This window comes from Coregonus clupeaformis, unplaced genomic scaffold (genome assembly GCF_020615455.1).
Source record: "Coregonus clupeaformis isolate EN_2021a unplaced genomic scaffold, ASM2061545v1 scaf0153, whole genome shotgun sequence".
Taxonomy (NCBI): domain Eukaryota; kingdom Metazoa; phylum Chordata; class Actinopteri; order Salmoniformes; family Salmonidae; genus Coregonus; species Coregonus clupeaformis.
The window spans coordinates 460,001-480,826 of NW_025533608.1; the positions used below are offsets into that span (position 1 = coordinate 460,001).

The 20,826-nt window shown below is 51.1% G+C and overlaps 1 protein-coding gene across 1 annotated transcript in view; it reads left to right on the plus strand.

The window, feature by feature from the left end:
- Nucleotides 1-16,322, plus strand: part of LOC121558219 (putative transcription factor Ovo-like 1) — a 31,949-nt gene extending 15,627 nt beyond the window's left edge. The window contains exons 4-7 of the mRNA XM_045213785.1: nucleotides 1-70; nucleotides 4,441-4,692; nucleotides 16,033-16,151; nucleotides 16,254-16,322. The exon at nucleotides 1-70 is cut by the window's left edge and continues 75 nt beyond it. Coding sequence (XP_045069720.1) covers nucleotides 1-70; nucleotides 4,441-4,692; nucleotides 16,033-16,151; nucleotides 16,254-16,322 — 510 coding nt within the window. The remainder of the gene's footprint in view (nucleotides 71-4,440; nucleotides 4,693-16,032; nucleotides 16,152-16,253) is intronic.
- Nucleotides 16,323-20,826: the final 4,504 nt, after the last annotated feature.

Below are 20,826 nucleotides of genomic sequence, written 5' to 3' on the forward strand. Positions count from 1 at the left end.
CTGTGTAACCACTGTGGTAAAGGATTCAATGACACCTTCGACCTGAAGAGACATGTCAGAACACACACAGGTATGTCAGACACACACACACACACACACACACACACACAGGTAGGTCACACATACACACAGGAGCATGGACAGTAAGGCGAACAGACTCACATGTACACCACACCAACCATTAACCACTCCACCTACCCCTCACTCCACCTAGTGCTACTCCATCTTATCTCGTTCCTCTTCTCTCCCTCCACCTCTAACCCGTCCCTCTCTCCCTCCACCTCTAACCCGTCCCTCTCTCCCTCCACCTCTAACCCGTCCCTCCCTCCCTCTCTCTCCCTCCACCTCTAACCCGTCCCTCTCTCTCTCCCTCCACCTCTAATCCGTCCCTCTCTCCCTCCACCTCTAACCCGTCCCTCTCTCCCTCCACCTCTAACCCGTCCCTCTCTCCCTCCACCTCTAACCCGTCCCTCTCTCCCTCCACCTCTAACCCCTCTCTCTCTCCCTCCACCTCTAATCCGTCCCTCTCTCCTTCCACCTCTAATCCGTCTCTCTCTCCCTCCACGTCTAACCCGTCCCTCTCTCCTTCCACCTCTAACGTCCCTCTCTCCCTCCACCTCTAATCCGTCCCTCTCTCCCTCCACCTCTAATCCGTCCCTCTCTCCCTCCACCTCTAATCCGTCTCTCTCCCTCCACCTCTAACCCGTCCCTCTCTCCCTCCACCTCTAATCCGTCCCTCTCTCCCTCCACCTCTAATCCGTCTCTCTCTCCCTCCACGTCTAACCCGTCCCTCTCTCCTTCCACCTCTAACCCGTCCCTCTCTCCCTCCACCTCTAACCCGTCCCTCTCTCCCTCCACCTCTAATCCGTCCCTCTCTCCCTCCACCTCTAACCCGTCCCTCTCTCCCTCCACCTCTAATCCGTCCCTCTCTCCCTCCACCTCTAATCCGTCTCTCTCTCCCTCCACCTCTAATCCGTCCCTCTCTCCCTCCACCTCTAATCCGTCCCTCCCTCCCTCCACCTCTAACCCGTCCCTCTCTCCCTCCACCTCTAATCCGTCCTCCCTCCCTCCACCTCTAATCCAGTCCCTCTCTCCCTCCACCTCTAATCGTCCCTCTCTCCCTCCACCTCTAATCCGTCCCTCTCTCCCTCCACCTCTAACCCGTCCCTCTCTCCCTCCACCTCTAATCCGTCCCTCTCTCCCTCCACCTCTAACCCGTCCCTCTCTCCCTCCACCTCTAATCCGTCCCTCTCTCCCTCCACCTCTAACCCGTCCCTCTCTCCCTCCACCTCTAACCTGTCCCTCTCTCCCTCCACCTCTAATCCATCCCTCTCAATTCAATTTCAATTTTTCAATTTAAGGGCTTTATTGGCATGGGAAACGTATGTTAACATTGCCAAAGCAAGTGAAGTAGATAGTAAACAAAAGTGAAATAAACAATAAATATTAACAGTAAACATTACACTCAGAAGTTTCAAAAGAATAAAGACATTTCAAATGTCATATTATGTATATATACAGTGTTGTAACAATGTGCAAATAGTTAAAGTACAAATGGGAAAATAAATAAACATAAATATGGGTTGTATTTACAATGGTGTTTGTTCTTCACTGGTTGCCCTTTTCTTGTGGCAACAGGTCACAAATCTTGCAGCTGTGATGGCACACTGTGGTTTTTCACCAGTAGATAAGGGAGTTTATCAAAATTGGGTTTGTTTTGAATTCTTTGTGGATCGCTGTAATCTGAGGGAAATATGTGTCTCTAATATGGTCATACATTTGGCAGGAGGTTAGGAAGTGCAGCTCAGTTTCCACCTCATTTTGTGGGCAGTGTGCACATAGCCTGTCTTCTCTTGAGAGCCAGGTCTGCCTACGGTGGCCTTTCTCAATAGCAAGGCTATGGTCACTGAGTCTGTACATAGTCAAAGCTTTCCTTAAGTTTGGGTCAGTCACAGTGGTCAGGTATTCTGCCACTGTGTACTCTCTGTTTAGGGCCAAATAGCATTCTAGTTTGCTCTCTCCCTCCACCTCTAACCCGTCCCTCTCTCTCTCCCTCCACCTCTAACCCGTCCCTCTCTCCCTCCACCTCTAACCCGTCCCTCTCTCCCTCCACCTCTAACCCTCCCTCCCTCCCTCTCTCCCTCCACCTCTAACCCGTCCCTCTCTCTCTCCCTCCACCTCTAACGTCCCTCCCTCCCTCTCTCCCTCCACCTCTAACCCGTCCCTCCCTCCCTCCCTCCCTCCTACCTCTAACCCGTCCCTCCCTCCCTCCCTCCCTCCACCTCTAACTCGTCCCTCCCTCCCTCCCTCCCTCCCTCCACCTCTAACCCGTCCCTCCCTCCCTCTCTCCCTCCACCTCTACCCCGTCCCTCCCTCCCTCTCTCCCTCCACCTCTAACCCGTCCCTCCCTCCCTCCCTCCCTCCACCTCTAACCCGTCCCTCCCTCCCTCCCTCCCTCCACCTCTAACCGTCCCTCCCTCCCTCCCTCCCTCCACCTCCTAACCCGTCCCTCCCTCCCTCCCTCCCTCACCTCTAAGATCCCTCCCTCCCTCCCTCCCTCCACCTCTAACCCCTCCCTCCCTCCCTCTCTCTCCCTCTACCTCTAACCCGATCCCTCTCTCTCTCCCTCCACCTCTAACCCCTCCCTCTCTCCCTCCACCTCTAACCCGTCCCTCCCTCCTCCCTCCCTCCACCTCTAACCGTCCCTCCCTCCCTCCCTCCCTCCACCTCTAACCCGTCCCTCCCTCCCTCCTCCCTCCACCTCTAACCCCTCCCTCCTCCCTCTCTCTCCCTCCACCTCTAACCTGTCCCTCCCTCCCTCCCTCCCTCCACCTCTAACCCGTCCCTCCCTCCCTCCCTCCCTCCACCTCTAACCCCTCCCTCCCTCCCTCTCTCCCTCCACCTCTAACCGTCCCTCCCTCCTCCCTCCCTCCCTCCACCTCTAACCGTCCCTCCCTCCCTCCCTCCCTCCACCTCTAACCCCTCCTCCCTCCCTCTCTCTCCCTCCACCTCTAACTCGTCCCTCCCTCCCTCCCTCCCTCCACCTCTAACCCGTCCCTCTCTCTCCCTCTACCTCTAACCCGGTCCCTCTCTCCCTCCACCTCTAACCCCTCCCTCCCTCCCTCCACCTCTAACCCGTCCCTCCCTCCCTCCCTCCCTCCACCTCTAACCCGTCCCTCCCTCCCTCTCTCCCTCCACCTCTAACCCGTCCCTCCCTCCCTCTCTCCCTCCACCTCTAACCCGTCCCTCCCTCCCTCTCTCCCTCCACCTCCTAACCCGTCCCTCCCTCCCTCCTCCCTCCCTCCACCTCTAACCCGTCCCTCCCTCCCTCCCTCCACCTCTAACCCCTCCCTCCTCCCTCTCTCCCTCCACCTCTAACCCGTCCCTCCCTCCCTCCCTCCCTCCACCTCTAACCCGTCCCTCCCTCCCTCTCTCCCTCCACCTCTAACCCCTCCCTCTCTCCCTCCACCTCTAACCCGTCCCTCCCTCCCTCCACCTCTAACCCCTCCCTCTCTCTCCCTCTACCTCTAACCCGTCCCTCTCTCTCTCCCTCCACCTCTAACCCCTCCCTCTCTCCCTCCACCTCTAACCCGTCCCTCCCTCCCTCCCTCCCTCCACCTCTAACCTCCCTCCCTCCCTCCCTCCCTCCACCTCTAACCCGTCCCTCCCTCCCTCCCTCCCTCCACCTCTAACCCCTCCCTCCCTCCCTCTCTCTCCCTCTACCTCTAACCCGTCCCTCTCTCTCTCCCTCCACCTCTAACCCTCCCTCTCTCCCTCCACCTCTAACCCGTCCCTCCCTCCCTCCCTCCCTCCACCTCCTAACCCCTCCTCCCTCCCTCTCTCTCCCTCCACCTCTAACCCGTCCCTCCCTCCCTCCCTCCCTCCACCTCTAACCCGTCCCTCTCTCTCTCCCTCTACCTCTAACCCGTCCCTCCCTCCCTCCCTCCCTCCACCTCTAACCCGTCCCTCCCTCCCTCCCTCCCTCCACCTCCTAACCCCTCCCTCCCTCCCTCTCTCTCCCTCCACCTCTAACCCCGTCCCTCCCTCCCTCCCTCCCTCCACCTCTAACCCGTCCCTCCCTCTCTCCCTCCACCTCTAACCCCTCCCTCCCTCCCTCTCTCTCCCTCCATCCTCTAACCCGTCCCTCTCTCCCTCCCTCCACCTCTAACCCCTCCCTCTCTCCCTCCACCTCTAACCCCTCCCTCCCTCCCTCTCTCTCCCTCCACCTCTAACCCGTCCCTCTCTCCCTCCACCTCTAACCCGTCCCTCTCTCCCTCCACCTCTAACCCCTCCCTCCCTCCCTCTCTCTCCCTCCACCTCTAACCCGTCCCTCTCTCCCTCCACCTCTAACCCGTCCCTCTCTCCCTCCACCTCTAACCCGTCCCTCCCTCCCTCTCTCCCTCCACCTCTAACCCGATCCCTCTCTCCCTCCCTCTCTAGGAGTGCGTCCCTACAAGTGTTCTCTCTGCGACAAGGCCTTCACCCAGCGCTGCTCTCTAGAGTCTCACATGAAGAAGATCCACGGTGTGACCCTGCAGTACGCCTATAAAGAGAGACGCAACAAACTCTACGTCTGTGAGGAGTGTGGCCACACCGCCCCTTCCCAGGATGCACTGCTCAAACACTACCACGCCCTCCACCCCAACTCCGCCTTCCTGCGGGGGAAGGGGGCGAAAGGGGGGAGAGGGGCAGGTGAGGGGGGTGAGGAATCGATGCCTGGGTCGCCGCTTTCGAATGGTCAGGATAGTGATGATACTACAGGGTCGGGGGCGCAGTAGAAAGAGGGGGGGATGGAGGAGAGGTAGGAATAGGATAACGGTTGTGTTTGTCAAAACTGTCATCAGGTAAATCTGAAACGTTAAAGGAACATCCATTTTACATATGAAACAACATGTGAGATTAGGATTGAGATTATGCCTCAGTTTGAGATTATTCTGGGTTTTACCTGGAACTCTCCTCCTGATGTTTATCTGTACAAAGAAAAAACACAACTCTCTAATATATTCAGTAAAGGGATTAATATATTTACAGATGTACTTTGCTATGAATTTATCCTGTGTGTTTTAATGCTATTATGCATTTGATTGATGCAAATAACCAATGTTTGTTTTGGGTTTACACTACTGAAAGTTCCAAATGGTGGGCAATAGGAAATATTGCACCCTATACTACTGTAAGGTGTTGTATTTACTGCAATGCCAGGGTTGGTCTCAATTCCTTTTCAATTCCAGTCAATTCAGGAAGTACACTGAAAATTCCAATTCTCTTCAATGCTTTTGAGGAACATTTGGAATTGGAATTTGTTTTACTTTCTGAATTGAAATGGAATTGACCCCAAACCCTATCTTATACAACTGTAATGACTGTTTAATGACAGAGACTGTGAAACAAAGTGCCAATCATGTTTACATTCATATCCAATAGGACTTGGAAGGGATTCAACTTCTATAGAAGAGATTTACTACGTGCATATTGGGAAAGCACAGTGTGATTATTCTAGCCTGATTCCTGGTCTGTTTGTGTTGTATAGCCATCTCCTATGGTGTTTGACAAGACTATGACCATAGGAGTTGGCAAGACAATACACAGATCTGGTACCAGGCTGAGATTGTATAGGATTCTGATTCTCAGGTTAGAATAAACTCCACTATATAATACTGTTGGTTTTTCTATTTTTTTTTTCTTTCTATAAGTGGTGTTTGTTGTGGGTTAATGTATAGAAACTTTTATCATCCTTTTCATATCAATGTGTTTGAATTTGTTCTGGTGTTTTCGTTTTTTTTCTATAAGTGGCTTTGTTATTTTTGAGTGTGAATCTGCAGTCGATTCTTGGCCAGTGTATTTGAGAATTTCTGTATAGTGGATAAGTGCCTGACTACTCATAAGGGAAAGACAACCAGAAGGCTATATATGCATGGTAGGGAACGATATTATAGTTTCTATAACTGTACAATATAGTATATAAATGGAAAAATATATAAATATGTTTTTATATTTATGGACAGGTGTTTGAATGACTACTATATTAATGGGTTTTCGTTTTCTGTGAATATATATATTTTTACGATCATTCTATCTATAATGTGCCTTGTATCAAATTGTTGTATTTTTGTTTATCTGTAGCAGAACTCGGAAACTCTTAAATGTCCGACTTGGAAACTCGTTATAGAAAGATGAGGTCCGAGTTTCCCACTAGGAAAGTATCATAATCAACCAATAGGAAGCTCCGCAAAAAAATAAGCTTACGCAAATTTGAACTCTGAGGTTCTGAGTTTCCGAGTTGTCGTGAATGCGGCATTTCAAAGACTTTCTTCTCATGTTGCCAACTTGACTTGCTTAAGGTCTCTCGTTTTTTTTTTTTACCGTTTTGCAAGATTGTTTTCCTGGTGTGTTTGATGGGTGTGGTGGGTTCTGGATGCTGCTGTATGTTCAATGACTCTTACTTTGACAATCATGGTGAGGTTGGTTGTTGCTCAATATTAAATCTGTTTCCTGGAAAGTATCAGTCTTTGACCTACTGTGTGTGTGTGAGCGAGGGAGGGAGAGGGGGAAGAGAGAGCGAGAGAGAGGGGAGCAAGAGTGGGTGAGGGAGAGCGGGTGAGTGAGAATAGAGAGAGCTATAGAGAGTAGGTAGGTGTAGACGTCCGTGAGGCAGTAGATTCCTGTTGGTCGTTGTTGGGTCTTGTTGGTGGAATCCAACGGAATCTCTCCTTGTGTGTTCTGTTCTGAGGGGCGATTCTGAACGTTAACTGCACATGGGAGCCTGCATTGCATAAGGGAAAACCGTTGCATAACGGTTTATTTATCTGGAAATCATTGGGCTACGCATTTGTAGGGTAATAGATAACAATCAATACCCATTGAAAGTCGCATGTTTACTGACGTAATATTTAATTATAATATCTTCAGTTATTGCGAATATTTTACACAAAAGGTTAACATTTGGTTTCCATGTAGGCTTCCTACCTCGCGTTTAATGACATTTTAGTCATTTAGCAGACGCTCTTATCCAGAGCGACGTACAGGAGCAATTAGTGTTAAGTGCCTTGCTCAAGGTTTTTTTTATATAATTATTTTGTGCATGAAGCTACATTGTTGCATTTTGTCTTTAGTTGATACAAGATACATTTGTAACTTTTACAGTTGCATTCTCGTCGACAGATGGCGCAATCGGTTTGTATCAAACTTTCCTCCATGCATGTCACATGATCCTTTGGAAAATATTAGCGACGGACACTCCTGACCCACAAACCGATTTTTAATCTCACAATTGGTTAAAATTAGTTTAGGGTTAAGGTAGGAGTCCGTTTTAGATTTTGATTAGTCGTTTAGCAGGTCAGCGGTGTCCTTAGAGTCTTCCGGTGGAAACAGTAACAAACAATTTAACGTGTGAACTAAAATTAATTTTTGATGTAACAATTCATCAAAAAAAACAGATATTGTCCTCACATTCCGTGTATGCGCCCAACGCGCTGTTTTAAATACTAGCAGAGCAGACAGTGACAGGTGAGATTGATTTCGTAGCTTGCTAGCCAGCCCAGTGATGGACTGAAGGAGCCTAACGTTTTTCCTTAAAGTCCAATGACATGTTCTGTTTTACAGGTGAATTGGCTGTGGAAGCCAAAAAACAGCCAAATACTCTATCTAAACGGGAATCGGTACGTTCTAGAAACATAAAGCCCTCTACTTTCATATCACATCAAAATAATTTCACAAATGCTAAATATACAGTTACTGTACACTGTTTTAACCGGTTTTAACAGTTGCAGCCGACAGTATTTTTCACTGACAACAAACATACATTTGTGGCATCTGTCTTCCGTTTACACCAAGGTGTTCAGGGACACCCATAGCTAATCAGCACCTTCCGTCTGTTTTCCATAAAACAAGCCCTGTAGCATGCCTTTATGGGAACCATATAAAGGTGTGTAGTAATTTAACCTTTTGTTTTTAGAAAATTATTTGAAGCTGATATGAAAGATACGTTCCTTATCCTTAAGCGATGCGTGTTAACGTTTAGTAAGCCTTGGGGCTCCTAAAACTTCCCCCACCAGAAGATACTAGCTATCATCAATAGGTGTTAAAGGTAGTTCACGGCAATGACCACGTTTACAAGCACACCAATATCCCGTTATTATTCGGGATAATCAAGTATTCTGTTTTTGAGTTCACCGCATAGAAACATAATATCCAGTTTCCAATAACCGAGATACAAACTTTTTCGGGTTATGAGAGACCCGGATAAGACGCCTGGGCTATGCTGATTTTAGACGGTGTACTGTGGCACGTAAACATCTTATCCCGTTTCCTGTTGTTTTTCGCGGAGGCTGTTTCGCATATCATGGGTGTTGTATGACGTTTTCATCTGACTGACAAACAAATCACTTCAAAAAGTAGGCTACCTGCACAGTTCAGTCCACCATAATTCCATAATAATGTATTGTTGCTGATATATATACTCCGTACTGGACCGTATAGCCCTAACTTTCTGTTTATAATTTCTGACATTTACTTGGCCATAGGTTTATATCTTTTCTGTTTGTATTTTTGACTTTATGTTGATTTATTGAGATTTATTCCTGATTATTATTTGACCATGCTTGTCACTTATGAACATTTTTGAACATCTTGGCATGGTTCTGTTATAATCTCCACCCGGCACAGCCAGAAGAGGACTGGCCACCCCTCATAGCCTGGTTCCTCTCTAGGTTTCTTCCTAGGTTTTGGCCTTTCTAGGGAGTTTTTCCTAGCCACCGTGCTTCTACACCTGCATTACTAGCTGTTTGGGGTTTTAGGCTGGGTTTCTGTACAGCACTTCGAGATATTAGCTGATGTAAGAAGGGCTATATAAAATAAAATTGATTGATTGATTGATGTTTTGTTTTACCCCATATGTAACTCTGTGTTTTTTTTGTTTGTTTTTTATCGCACTGCTTTGCTTTATCTTGGCCAGGTCGCAGTTGTAAATGAGAACTTGTTCTCAACCGGCTTACCTGGTTAAATAAAGGTGAAATAAAAAAATTATAAATTTTTTTTTCCCACATTTGTTTGTCAACTATAGTTAGATACATGCAGCTTTTCTTCTGTCATAACTTGTTGCCCCAGAAGACTAAATAAAGTAGTGCTCACAAGAATAATGTCTTACATTTATAGAATGAATGCATTAGTAATCTAGTTAACACTGGTAAAGTTGTCTGTTTCATTTAGTGACCAGGGAGAAAACGCAATAACTCCAAAACAGTGGAAAGATTGTGCTTGTCTGCTTGCATAACAGTGTCAAAGATAATACATCACACAGGCATTCGCTTTTCCTCAAGAGATTTCTCCACTCCTGTTCCCAAGACAAAATTAACATTTGTTGTATCATTTTACTGCAAGAAATGCGTAATTCTGCAGGAGTTAAGATTTGATTATGCTACATGAGAGGTGATAGGCCTACAGTCAGTGTCCATATTTCAGTTACTATTCCATATGAGGAATATTCTGTTTATTCATGGATACTCATGCGCGGGATATCAAAGGTAAACATTTTACATTACAGTCATTTAGCAGACGCTCTTATCCAGAGCAATTTACAGTTAGTGAGTGCATACATTATTTTTTATTGATTTTTCATACTGGCCCCCCGTGGAAATCGAACACACAACCCTGGGTTGCAAATGCCATGCTCTACCAACTGAGCTACATCCCTGCGGGCCATTCCCTCCCCTGGGCCAATTGTGCGCCGCCCCGAGGGTCTCCCGGTCGCGGCCGGCTACGAACCAGGATCTCTAGTGTCACAGCGATGCACTAGACCACTGCGCCACTCGGGAGGGAAAGAGATGCTGAATCACAGCTGCCTTTTCAAAGCTTGACATGCTGAGATTGGAGGGTCCATGGAGATGCCGAGGATTGAACCCGGGGCCTCATACATGCAAAGCATGCGCTCTACCACTGAGCTACATCCCCTCATCTATGAATGCATGATTTTCGGCATTAGTGTTAATAAGTTGCTCATGCAATTAAATCATTTCAAAGGTCACCGGTTACGGCTGGATTCGAACCAGGATCTCTCCCTCCATGCTGGTGTGATGGCAGCCCCCTGTCGCCGTAGCAACAACAACCTGGCTCCGTACAAACAGCCCTCTAGGAAAGAGAAGGATGGAGGGAAGGAGAGAGGAGGAAGAGAGTATGTACCCCAGAAGAGGTCTGGAGGATATGTTGTTCTACTAACTCTACAGAGAGTCGTTAGTTACTTGTTTGTTCACACACTTTCACCTTCTTTCTCTTTTCGGTGATGGCATCCTATTTTCTCTCGCTGTGTTTTTTTTGGGGGGTCATATCTCCCCCTTTCTCCCCTTGCACCCTGTCCCTCTCTCCCCATGATCTCTCAACCCCTCTCAACCCCTCTCACCCCCTCTCACTCCCTCTCACCCCCCTCTCACCCCCTCTCACCTCTCACCCCCCTCTCACTCCCTCTCACCCCCTCTCACTCCTCTCACCCCCTCTCACTCCCTCTCACCCCCTCTCACCCCCTCTCACTCCATCTCACCCCCTCTCACCCCCTCTCACCCCCTCTCACTCCATCTCACCCCCCTCTCACCCCCTCTCACTCCCTCTCACCCCCCTCTCACTCCATCTCACCCCCTCTCACCCCCCTCTCACCCCCTCTCACTCCATCTCACCCCCTCTCACCCCCCTCTCACTCCATCTCACCCCCTCTCACTCCATCTCACCCCCTCTCACTCCCTGTCTCTCCCTCTCACTCCTTCTCACTCCCTCTCACTCCCTCTCACACCCTCTCACTCCCTCTCAGACCCTCTCACCCTCTCACCCTCTCACACCCTCTCACCCCCTCTCACACCCTCTCACACCCTCTCACCCCCTCTCACTCCCTCTCACTCCCTCTACACCCTCTCACCCCCCTCTACACCCTCTCACCCCCTCTCACACCCTCTCACACCCTCTCACCCCCTCTCACTCCCTCTCACACCTCTCACCCCCTCTCACACCCTCTCACCCCCTCTCACACCCTCTCACCCCTCTCACCCTCTCACCCTCTCACTCCCTCTCACTCCCTCTCACCCCTCTCACACCCTCTCACACCCTCTCACCCTCTCACACCCTCTCACCCCTCTACTCCCTCTCACTCCCTCTCACCCCCCTCTCACACCCTCTCACTCCCTCTCAACCCTCTCACCCTCTCACACCCTCTCACCCCTCTCACCCCCTCTCACTCCCTCTCACTCCCTCTCACCCCCTCTCACACCCTCTCACTCCCTCTCACACCCTCTCACTCCCTCTCACACCCTCTCACTCCCTCTCACACCCTCTCACCCACTCTCACTCCCTCTCACACCCTCTCACCCCCTCTCACCCCCTCTCACACCCTCTCACCCCCTCTCACTCCCTCTCACTCCCTCTCACCCCCCTCTCAATCCCTCTCACACCCTCTCACCCCCTCTCACACCCTCTCACTCCCTCTCACACCCTCTCACCCCCTCTCACCCCCTCTCACACCTCTCACCCCCTCTCACACCCTCTCACCCCCTCTCACTCCCTCTCACCCTCTCACCCCTCTCACACCCTCTCACCCCCTCTCACACCCTCTCACCCCCTCTCACACCCCTTTCACCCCCCTCTCACTCCCTCTCACTCCCTCTCACCCCCTCTCACACCCTCTCACCCCCTCTCACACCCTCTCACACCCTCTCAGCCCCCTCTCACTCCCTCTCACTCCCTCTCACCCCCTCTCACACCCTCTCACTCCCTCTCACTCCCTCTCACCCCCTCTCACACCCTCTCACCCCCTCTCACCCTCTCACACCCTCTCACCCCCTCTCACTCCCTCTCACTCCCTCTCACCCCCTCTACACCCTCTCACTCCCTCTCACACCCTCTCACTCCCTCTCACACCCTCTCACTCCCTCTCACACCCTCTCACCCACTCTCACTCCCTCTCACACCCTCTCAGACCCTCTCACACCCTCTCACCCCCTCTCACACCCTCTCACCCCCCTCTCACACCCTCTCACACCCTCTCACCCCCTCTCACTCCCTCTCACTCCCTCTCACTCCCTCTCACACCCTCTCACACCCTCTCACCCCCTCTCACACCCTCTCACACCCTCTCACCCCCTCTCACTCCCTCTCACACCCTCTCACCCCCTCTCAACCCTCTCACCCTCTCTCTCACCCTCTCACCCCCTCTCACTCCCTCTCACACCCTCTCACCCCCTCTACACCCTCTCACACCCTCTCACCCCTCTCACCCCCTCTCACTCCCTCTCGCTCCCTCTCCCCCCCTCTCACACCCTCTCACACCCTCTCACCCCCTCTCACTCCCTCTCACCCCCTCTCACTCCCTCTCACACCCTCTCACCCCCTCTCACACCCTCTCACCCCCTCTCACACCCTCGCACCCCCTCTCACACCCTCTCACCCCCTCTCACTCCCTCTCACACCCTCTCACCCCCCTCTCACCCTCTCACCCCCTCTCACCCCCTCTCACACCCTCTCACCCCCTCTCACTCCCTCTCACTCCCTCTCACCCCCCTCTCACACCCTCTCACTCCCTCTCACTCCCTCTCACACCCTCTCACCCCCTCTCACACCCTCTCACACCCTCTCACCCCCTCTCACTCCCTCTCACTCCCTCTCACCCCCTCTCACACCCTCTCACTCCCTCTCACACCCTCTCACTCCCTCTCACACCCTCTCACTCCCTCTCACACCCTCTCACCCACTCTCACTCCCTCTCACACCCTCTCACCCCCTCTCACACCCTCTCACCCCCTCTCACTCCCTCTCACTCCCTCTCACTCCCTCTCACCCCCTCTCAATCCCTCTCACACCCCTCTCACCCCCCTCTCACATCCTCTCACTCCCTCTCACACCCTCTCACCCCCCTCTCACACCCTCTCACCCCCTCTCACACCCTCTCCACCCTCTCACCCCCTCTCACTCCCTCTCACACCCTCTCACCCCCTCTCACACCCTCTCACCCCCCTCTCACACCCTCTCACCCCCTCTCACACCCTCTCACCCCCTCTCACTCCCTCTCACTCCCTCTCACCCCCTCTCACACCCTCTCACCCCCTCTCACACCCTCTCACACCCTCTCACCCCCTCTCACTCCCTCTCACTCCCTCTCACCCCCTCTCACACCTCTCACTCCCTCTCACTCCCTCTCACCCCCTCTCACACCCTCTCACCCCCTCTCACTCCCTCTCACACCCTCTCACTCCCTCTCACACCCTCTCACTCCCTCTCACACCCTCTCACTCCCTCTCACACCCTCTCACCCACTCTCACTCCCTCTCACACCCTCTCACCCCTCTCACTCCCTCTCACTCCCTCTCACCCCCTCTCAATCCCTCTCACACCCTCTCACCCCCCTCTCACACCCTCTCACACCCTCTCACACCCTCTCACTCCCTCTCACTCCCTCTCACCCCCTCTCAATCCCTCTCACACCCTCTCACTCCCTCTCAACCCTCTCACCCCCTCTCACTCCCTCTCACTCCCTCTCACTCCCTCTCACCCCCCTCTCAATCCCTCTCACCCCCTCTCACTCCCTCTCACTCCCTCTCACTCCCTCTCACCCCCTCTCACCCCCACTACACCCTCTCACACACCTCTCACTCTCCTCTCACTCCCTCTCACCCTCTCACACCCTCTCACTCCCTCTCACACCCTCTCACTCCCTCTCACACCCTCTCACCCCCTCTCACTCCCTCTCACCCCCTCTCACTCCCTCTCACTCCCTCTCACCCCCTCTCACCCCCTCTCACTCCCTCTCACTCCCTCTCACCCCTCTCACTTCCTCTCACCCCCTCTCACTCCCTCTCACCCCCCTCTCACTCCCTCTCACTCCCTCTCACCCCCTCTCACTCCCTCTCACTCCCTCTCATTCCCTCTCACTCCCCTTTAACACCCTCTCACCCCCTCTCACCCCCTCTCACACCCTCTCACCCCTCTCACACCCTCTCACCCCCTCTCACTCCCTCTCACACCCTCTCACCCCCTCTCACCCCCTCTCACCCCCTCTCACACCCTCTCACCCCCTCTCACTCCCTCTCACCCACTCTCACTGCCTCTCACCCCCTCTACACCCTCTCACTCCTCTCACCCCCTCTCACTCCCTCTCACCCCCTCTCACTCCCTCTCACCCCCCTCTCACTCCCTCTCACTCCCTCTCACCCCCTCTCACTCCCTCTCACTCCCTCTCATTCCCTCTCACTCCCTTTAACACCCTCTCACCCCCTCTCACACCCTCTCACCCCCCTCTCACACCCTCTCACCCCCTCTCACTCCCTCTCACACCCTCTCACTCCCTCTCACCCCCTCTCACACCCTCTCACCCCTCTCACACCCTCTCACCCCCTCTCACTCCCTCTCACACCCTCTCACCCCCTCTCACACCCTCTCACCCCCTCTCACACCCTCTCACCCCCTCTCACTCCCTCTCACTCCCTCTCACCCCCCTCTCACTCCCTCTCACCCCTCTCACTCCCTCTCACCGCCTCTACCCCCCTCTCACTCCCTCTCACACCCTCTCACTCCCTCTCACCGCCTCTCACCGCCTCTCACCCCCCTCTCCCACCCTCTCACCCCCCTCTCACTCCCTCTCACTCCCTCTCACCCCCCTCTCACTCCCTCTCACCCCCTCTCACTCCCTCTCACTGCCTCTCACCCCCTCTCACTCCCTCTCACACCCTCTCACCCCCTCTCACTCCCTCTCACACCCTCTCACCCCCTCTCACCCCCTCTCATACTCTCTCACTCCTTCTCATACCCTCTCACCCCCTCTCACTCCCTCTCACTCCCTCTCACCCCCCTCTCACACCCTCTCACCCCCTCTCACACCCTCTCACCCCCTCTCACTCCCTCTCACTCCCTCTCACCCACTCTCACGCCCCTCTCACCCCCTCTCACACCCCTCTCACTCCCTCTCACCCCCTCTCACTCCCTCTCACCCCCTCTCACTCCCTCTCACCCCCTCTCACTCCCTCTCACTCCCTCTCACCCCCTCTCACTCCCTCTCACTCCCTCTCATTCCCTCTCACTCCCTTTAACACCCTCTCACCCCTCTCACACCCTCTCACCCCCCTCTCACCCTCTCACCCCCCTCTCACTCCCTCTCACCCTCTCACCCCCTCTCACCCCCTCTCACACCCTCTCACCCCCTCTCACACCCTCTCACCCCCCTCTCACTCCCTCTCAAACCCTCTCACCCCCCTCTCACACCCTCTCACCCCCTCTCACACCCTCTCACCCCCTCTCACTCCCTCTCACTCCCTCTCACCCCCTCTCACCCCCTCTCACTCCCTCTCACTCCCTCTCACCCCCTCTCACCCCCTCTCACCCCCTCTCACTCCCTCTCACTCCCTCTCACACCCTCTCACCCCCCACTCACACCCTCTCACTCCCTCTCACACCCTCTCACCCCTCTCACCCCCTCTCACTCCCTCTCACCCCCCTCTCACTCCCTCTCACCCCCTCTCACTCCCTCTCACTCCCTCTCACCCCCTCTCACTCCCTCTCACTCCCTCTCACCCCCCTCTCACTCCCTCTCACCCCTCTCACTCCCTCTCACTCCCTCTCACTCCCTCTCACTCCCTCTCACCCCCTCTCACCCCCTCTCACTCCCTCTCACTCCCTCTCACCCCCTCTCACTCCCTCTCACTCCCTCTCACTCCCTCTCACTCCCTCTCACCCCCTCTCACTCCCTCTCACCCCCTCTCACCCCCTCTCACTCCCTCTCACTCCCTCTCACCCCCTCTCACCCCCTCTCACTCCCTCTCACCCCCTCTCACCCCCTCTCACTCCCTCTCACCCCCTCTCACCCCCTCTCACTCCCTCTCACCCCCTCTCACTCCCCTCTCACCCCCTCTCACTCCCTCTCACTCCCTCTCACTCCCTCTCACTCCCTCTCACCCCCTCTCACTCCCTCTCACCCCCTCTCACCCCCTCTCACTCCCTCTCACCCCCTCTCACTCCCTCTCACCCCCTCTCACCCCCTCTCACCCCCTCTCACTCCCTCTTAAATAGGAGGAAAGAAGGATAGGAGGAGTGAAGAGGAGAAGCCACGTGGGCCCGGTGTTGTTGACCTAACAGCTGATGAAGAGGAGGAGAGAACAGAGTCAATAAGACACAGAGAAGGAGGGATGGTCAAAGATGCAAATTATCTTTTGTTTTATTTAATTTTTTATATTCGTATAGTAAAGTAGGTGAATAAGATTTGTCTTTCTCTATTTCTGTCCATCTGCCAGGTCCATATGTTGCCCAGAGAGGTGCCTAGGGTCCTCAGGAAATCCCCAGGCTTTGGACGCAGAGACTAGGCCGATACACTCTCTCTCTCTCTCTCTTTTTCTCCCACACACACACACACATACACACACACACTTTCTCATTTTCCCTCTCCCACACACACACACACACACACACACTTTCTCATTTTCCCTCTCACACACACACACACACACACACTTTCTCATTTTCCCTCTCACACACACACACACACACTTTCTCATTTTCCCTCTCACACACACACACACACACTTTCTAATTTTCCCTCTCACACACACACACACACTTTCTCATTTTCCCTCTCTCACACATACACACCTGGCACGCATACACACCACTCCAAGTCAATTGCGTGCCCCCCCCCCCCAGGAAGGGAGCTGGTCCACCCTACAGCAGACTATAGTTAACATACAGGTACACACAGAACAGAGTGCAACTCAATATTAGGAAGATGTTCTTAATGTTTTGTACACTCAGTGTACACACACACACACACACACACACACACACACACACACAAAGGTAGGACACATACACACACACAGGTATGATACACACACACACACACACACACACACACACACACACACAGGTACAACCAGTGGCGACCCGTCATTCAGGGCAGGTGGGGCAGATCCCCAACTGTTTTGAGCCCCACCAGTTTAGGTCAAATAAAATAAATAAATAAAAAGGCCTGTTTTATTATTATTTATTTGTTATTTTGGCATTAATACGTCTCACATATCAGTTTGCAAACAATGTAATAAATAAATAGAAGCCTCCATACAAACATGGTGTCTTTTTTTGCTTTCTTGAGTAAGGCAGCTCCAACATGCAGGTGTTTCAGCCCAGCTCAGTGCTTTCTGTGGCGGTGGGGCAGCCAGCGGAAAATACGGAGCTAAGGGGGTTGGTAATGTTCTCTAGTTGCGCAGTGATTGGCTCAGTGTTCTGTCACTCATGCGGACACTATGTCACCGCAAAATCTAAGGGTAGAGCTAGAAAATTCAAGCCCCCTTGGGTGCTGCCATAGAGTTACATTAGAAGTGCCCATCCAAGAAGGCTCAAGGTCATTGGCCACAGATAAAATGACGTCAAATCATGTTATATCTACCGTAGCTTTGATTGGACTGATCATGTCAACATCTTACTTTCAAAATCTTAGCTAGCAAGCTAGACAAGCAGTCATCATCATGAATCAAGTCGGCAATCTACTGGCAAATCCTTTTAAATCCTTGTCATATGAAGAGAAATTATAGATAAAAAATATCAGTGCTCATCGGCCATTGAACATAAACATTACACAAGTTGGAAATCGCAAATTCAACAATGAGTGGTTTGGAAGGAATCGGTGGCTAACTGCAAGAATTGCAAAGCAATCAGTAGCCTGCTATTCAGTGGAGTGGGTGTGTGGTCCCAAGTCTGGGTTTAAGGGTCTCTTTTCCAAGCTTAAAAGGATAAACATTCACATGCAACACCACGGGCCAGAAAAGGTTGGATACATTGTCCATGCTGTCAATCCAGCATGACTTTCTGCCGTGTTCAAAACGACTGGAAACTTGGAACTGGGAAATCTCAGACTTTAGTGAGTTCAAGACAACTGGGAACTCTGAAAAAAACGAGCTCCGACTGGGAAAATACGTTTTGAACTGTCATCCATCTCTGGAATTCCAAGTCGGGAACTCTGGCCTCTTTCTAGAACGGCGACCTGAAGATCACTGACGTCATGATTCAACCTTGTTTTTTTCCAGTGTTCCCAGTTGTCTTGAAAGCACCATAAATCAAGAGAATGGCAGACTTTGATGACAAAGTTTGATGACAAAATTTGCCCACAAGAAGGACCGCTGTGCCACCGTCCTGTTCAAGTGAGCACCGCACAACAAGGTGAGGCCAAAAATGTATTGTATGCTGCTGCATAAATTATGTAATATGCCAGAGAGATATGTTTACTGTAGCTAAGAAGCGGAGCGGGTCGAGAGTTTCAAGTTCCTTGATGTCCACATCACCAACAAACTATCATGGTCCAAACACACCAAGAAAGTCGTGAAGAGGCACAACAACACTTTTTCCCCCTTAGGAGACTGAAACGATTTGGCATGGGTCCCCAGATCCTCAAAAGGTTATACAGCTGCACCATCGAGAGCATCTTGACTGGTTGCATCACTGCCTGGTATGGCAACTGCTCGGCATCCGACCGTAAGGCGCTACAGAGGGTAATGCGTACAGCCAAGCTTCCTGCCATCCAGGACCTACAGTTGAAGTCGGAAGTTTACATTCACTTAGGTTGGAGTCATTAAAACTCGTTTTTCAACCACTCCACAAATATCTTGTTAACAAACTATAGTTTTGGCATGTCGGTTAGGACATCTACTTTGTGCATAACACAAGTAATTTTTCCAACAATTGTTTACAGACAGATTATTTCACTTATAATTCACTGTATCACAATTCCAGTGGGTCAGAAATTTACATACACTAAGTTGACTGTGCCTTTAAAAAGCTTGGAAAATTCCAGAAAATGATGTTATGGCTTTAGAAGCTTCTGATAGGCTAATTGACATAATTTGAGTCAATTGGAGGTGTACCTGTGGATGTATTTCAAGGCCTACCTTCAAACTCAGTGCCTCTTTGCTTGACATCATGGGAAAATCAAAATAAATTAGCCAATAATTCAGAAAAAAAATGGTAGACCTCCACAAGTCTGGTTCATCCTTGGGAGCAATTTCCAAACGCCTGAAGGTACCACGTTCATCTGTACAAACAATAGTACGCAAGTATAAACACCATGGGACCACGCAGCCATCATACCGCTCAGGAAGGAGACGCGTTCTATCTCCTAGAGATGAACGTAACTTGCAAGCCGAAGAACACCATCCCAACCTTGAAGCACGGGGGTGCTTTGCTGCAGGAGGCACTGGTGCACTTCACAAAATAGATAGCATCATGAGGAAGGAAAATTACGTGGATATATTGAAGCAACATCTCAAGACATCAGTCAGGAAGTTAAAGCTTGGTCGCAAATGGGTCTTCCAAATGGACAATGACCCCAAGCATACTTCCAAAGTTGTGGCAAAATGACTTAAGGACAACAAAGTCAAGGTATTGGAGTGGCCATCACAAAGCCCTGACCTCAATCCTATTGAAAATGTGTGGGCAGAACTGAAAAAGCGTGTGCGAGCAAGGAGGCCTACAAACCTGACTCAGTTACACCAGCTCTGTCAGGAGGAATGGGCCAAAATTCAACCAACTTATTGTGGGAAGCTTGTGGAAGGCTACCCGAAACGTTTGACCCAAGTTAAACAATTTAAAGGCAATGCTACCAAATACTAATTGAGTGTATGTAAACTTCTGACCCACTGGGAATGTGATGAAATAAATAAAAGCTGAAATAAATAATTCTCTCTAATATTATTCTGACATTTCATATTCTTAAAATAAAGTGGTGATCCTAACTGACCTAAGGCAGGGCATTTTTACTAGGCTTAAATGTCAGGAATTGTCTAACTGAGTGTAAATGTATTTGGGCAAATTACCTCGACTAACTTGTACCCCCCCGCACATTGACTTGGTACCGGTACCCCCTGTATATAGCCTCGTGACTGTTATTTTATTTTGTTACTTTTCTTATTTTTTACTTTAGTTTATTTAGTAAATATTTTCTTAATTCTATTTTCTTAAAACTGCATTGTTGGTTAAGGGCTTGTAAGTAAGCATTTCACGGTAAGGTCTGCACCTGTTGTCTTCAGCGCATGTGACAAATAAAATTTGATTTGATTTGATAATAATACACAATCAGAGTTTTTTTTTTATCTACCAATTGGTGCTGAAACAGAGAGGTATCTGCATATATTTAGATGGCTTTCTTTCATTGATCCCTAATATTCTTAACCTATTCTCTCATATATTCGATTGAGTCTTTCGGCGCTCTGGGCGAAGGTTCACCTTCCAACAGGACAACGACCCTAAGCACACAGCCAAGACAACGCAGGAGTGGCATCGGGACAAGTCTCTGAATGTCCTTGAGTGGCCCAGCCAGAGGCCGGAACCCGATCCAACATCTCTGGAGAGACCTGAAAATAGCTGTGCAGCGACGCTCCCCATTCAACCTGACAGAGCTTGAGAGGATCTGCAGAGAAGAATGGGAGAAACTCCCCAAATACAGGTGTGCCAAGCTCGTAGCTTCATACCCAAGAAGACTCTAGGCTGTAATCACTGCCAAAGGAGCTTCAACAAAGTACTGAGTAAAGGGTCTGAATACTTATGTAAATGTGATATTTACGTTTTTTATTTTGTATACATTTGCAAAAAAGTATCTACAAACCTGTTTTTGCTTTGTAATTATGGGGTATTGTGTGTAGATTGGTGAGGGGGAAAAACAATTTTATTAATTTTAGAATACGGCTGTAACGTAACAAAATGTGGAAAAAGTCAAGGGGTCTGAATACTTTCCGAATATACTGTAGGTTGTTGATTAATGTCTGTATATGCGTAGGTGGTGGGTGACGTCAGTGGGCGTACAGAATAATGTGTAGGTGAAAC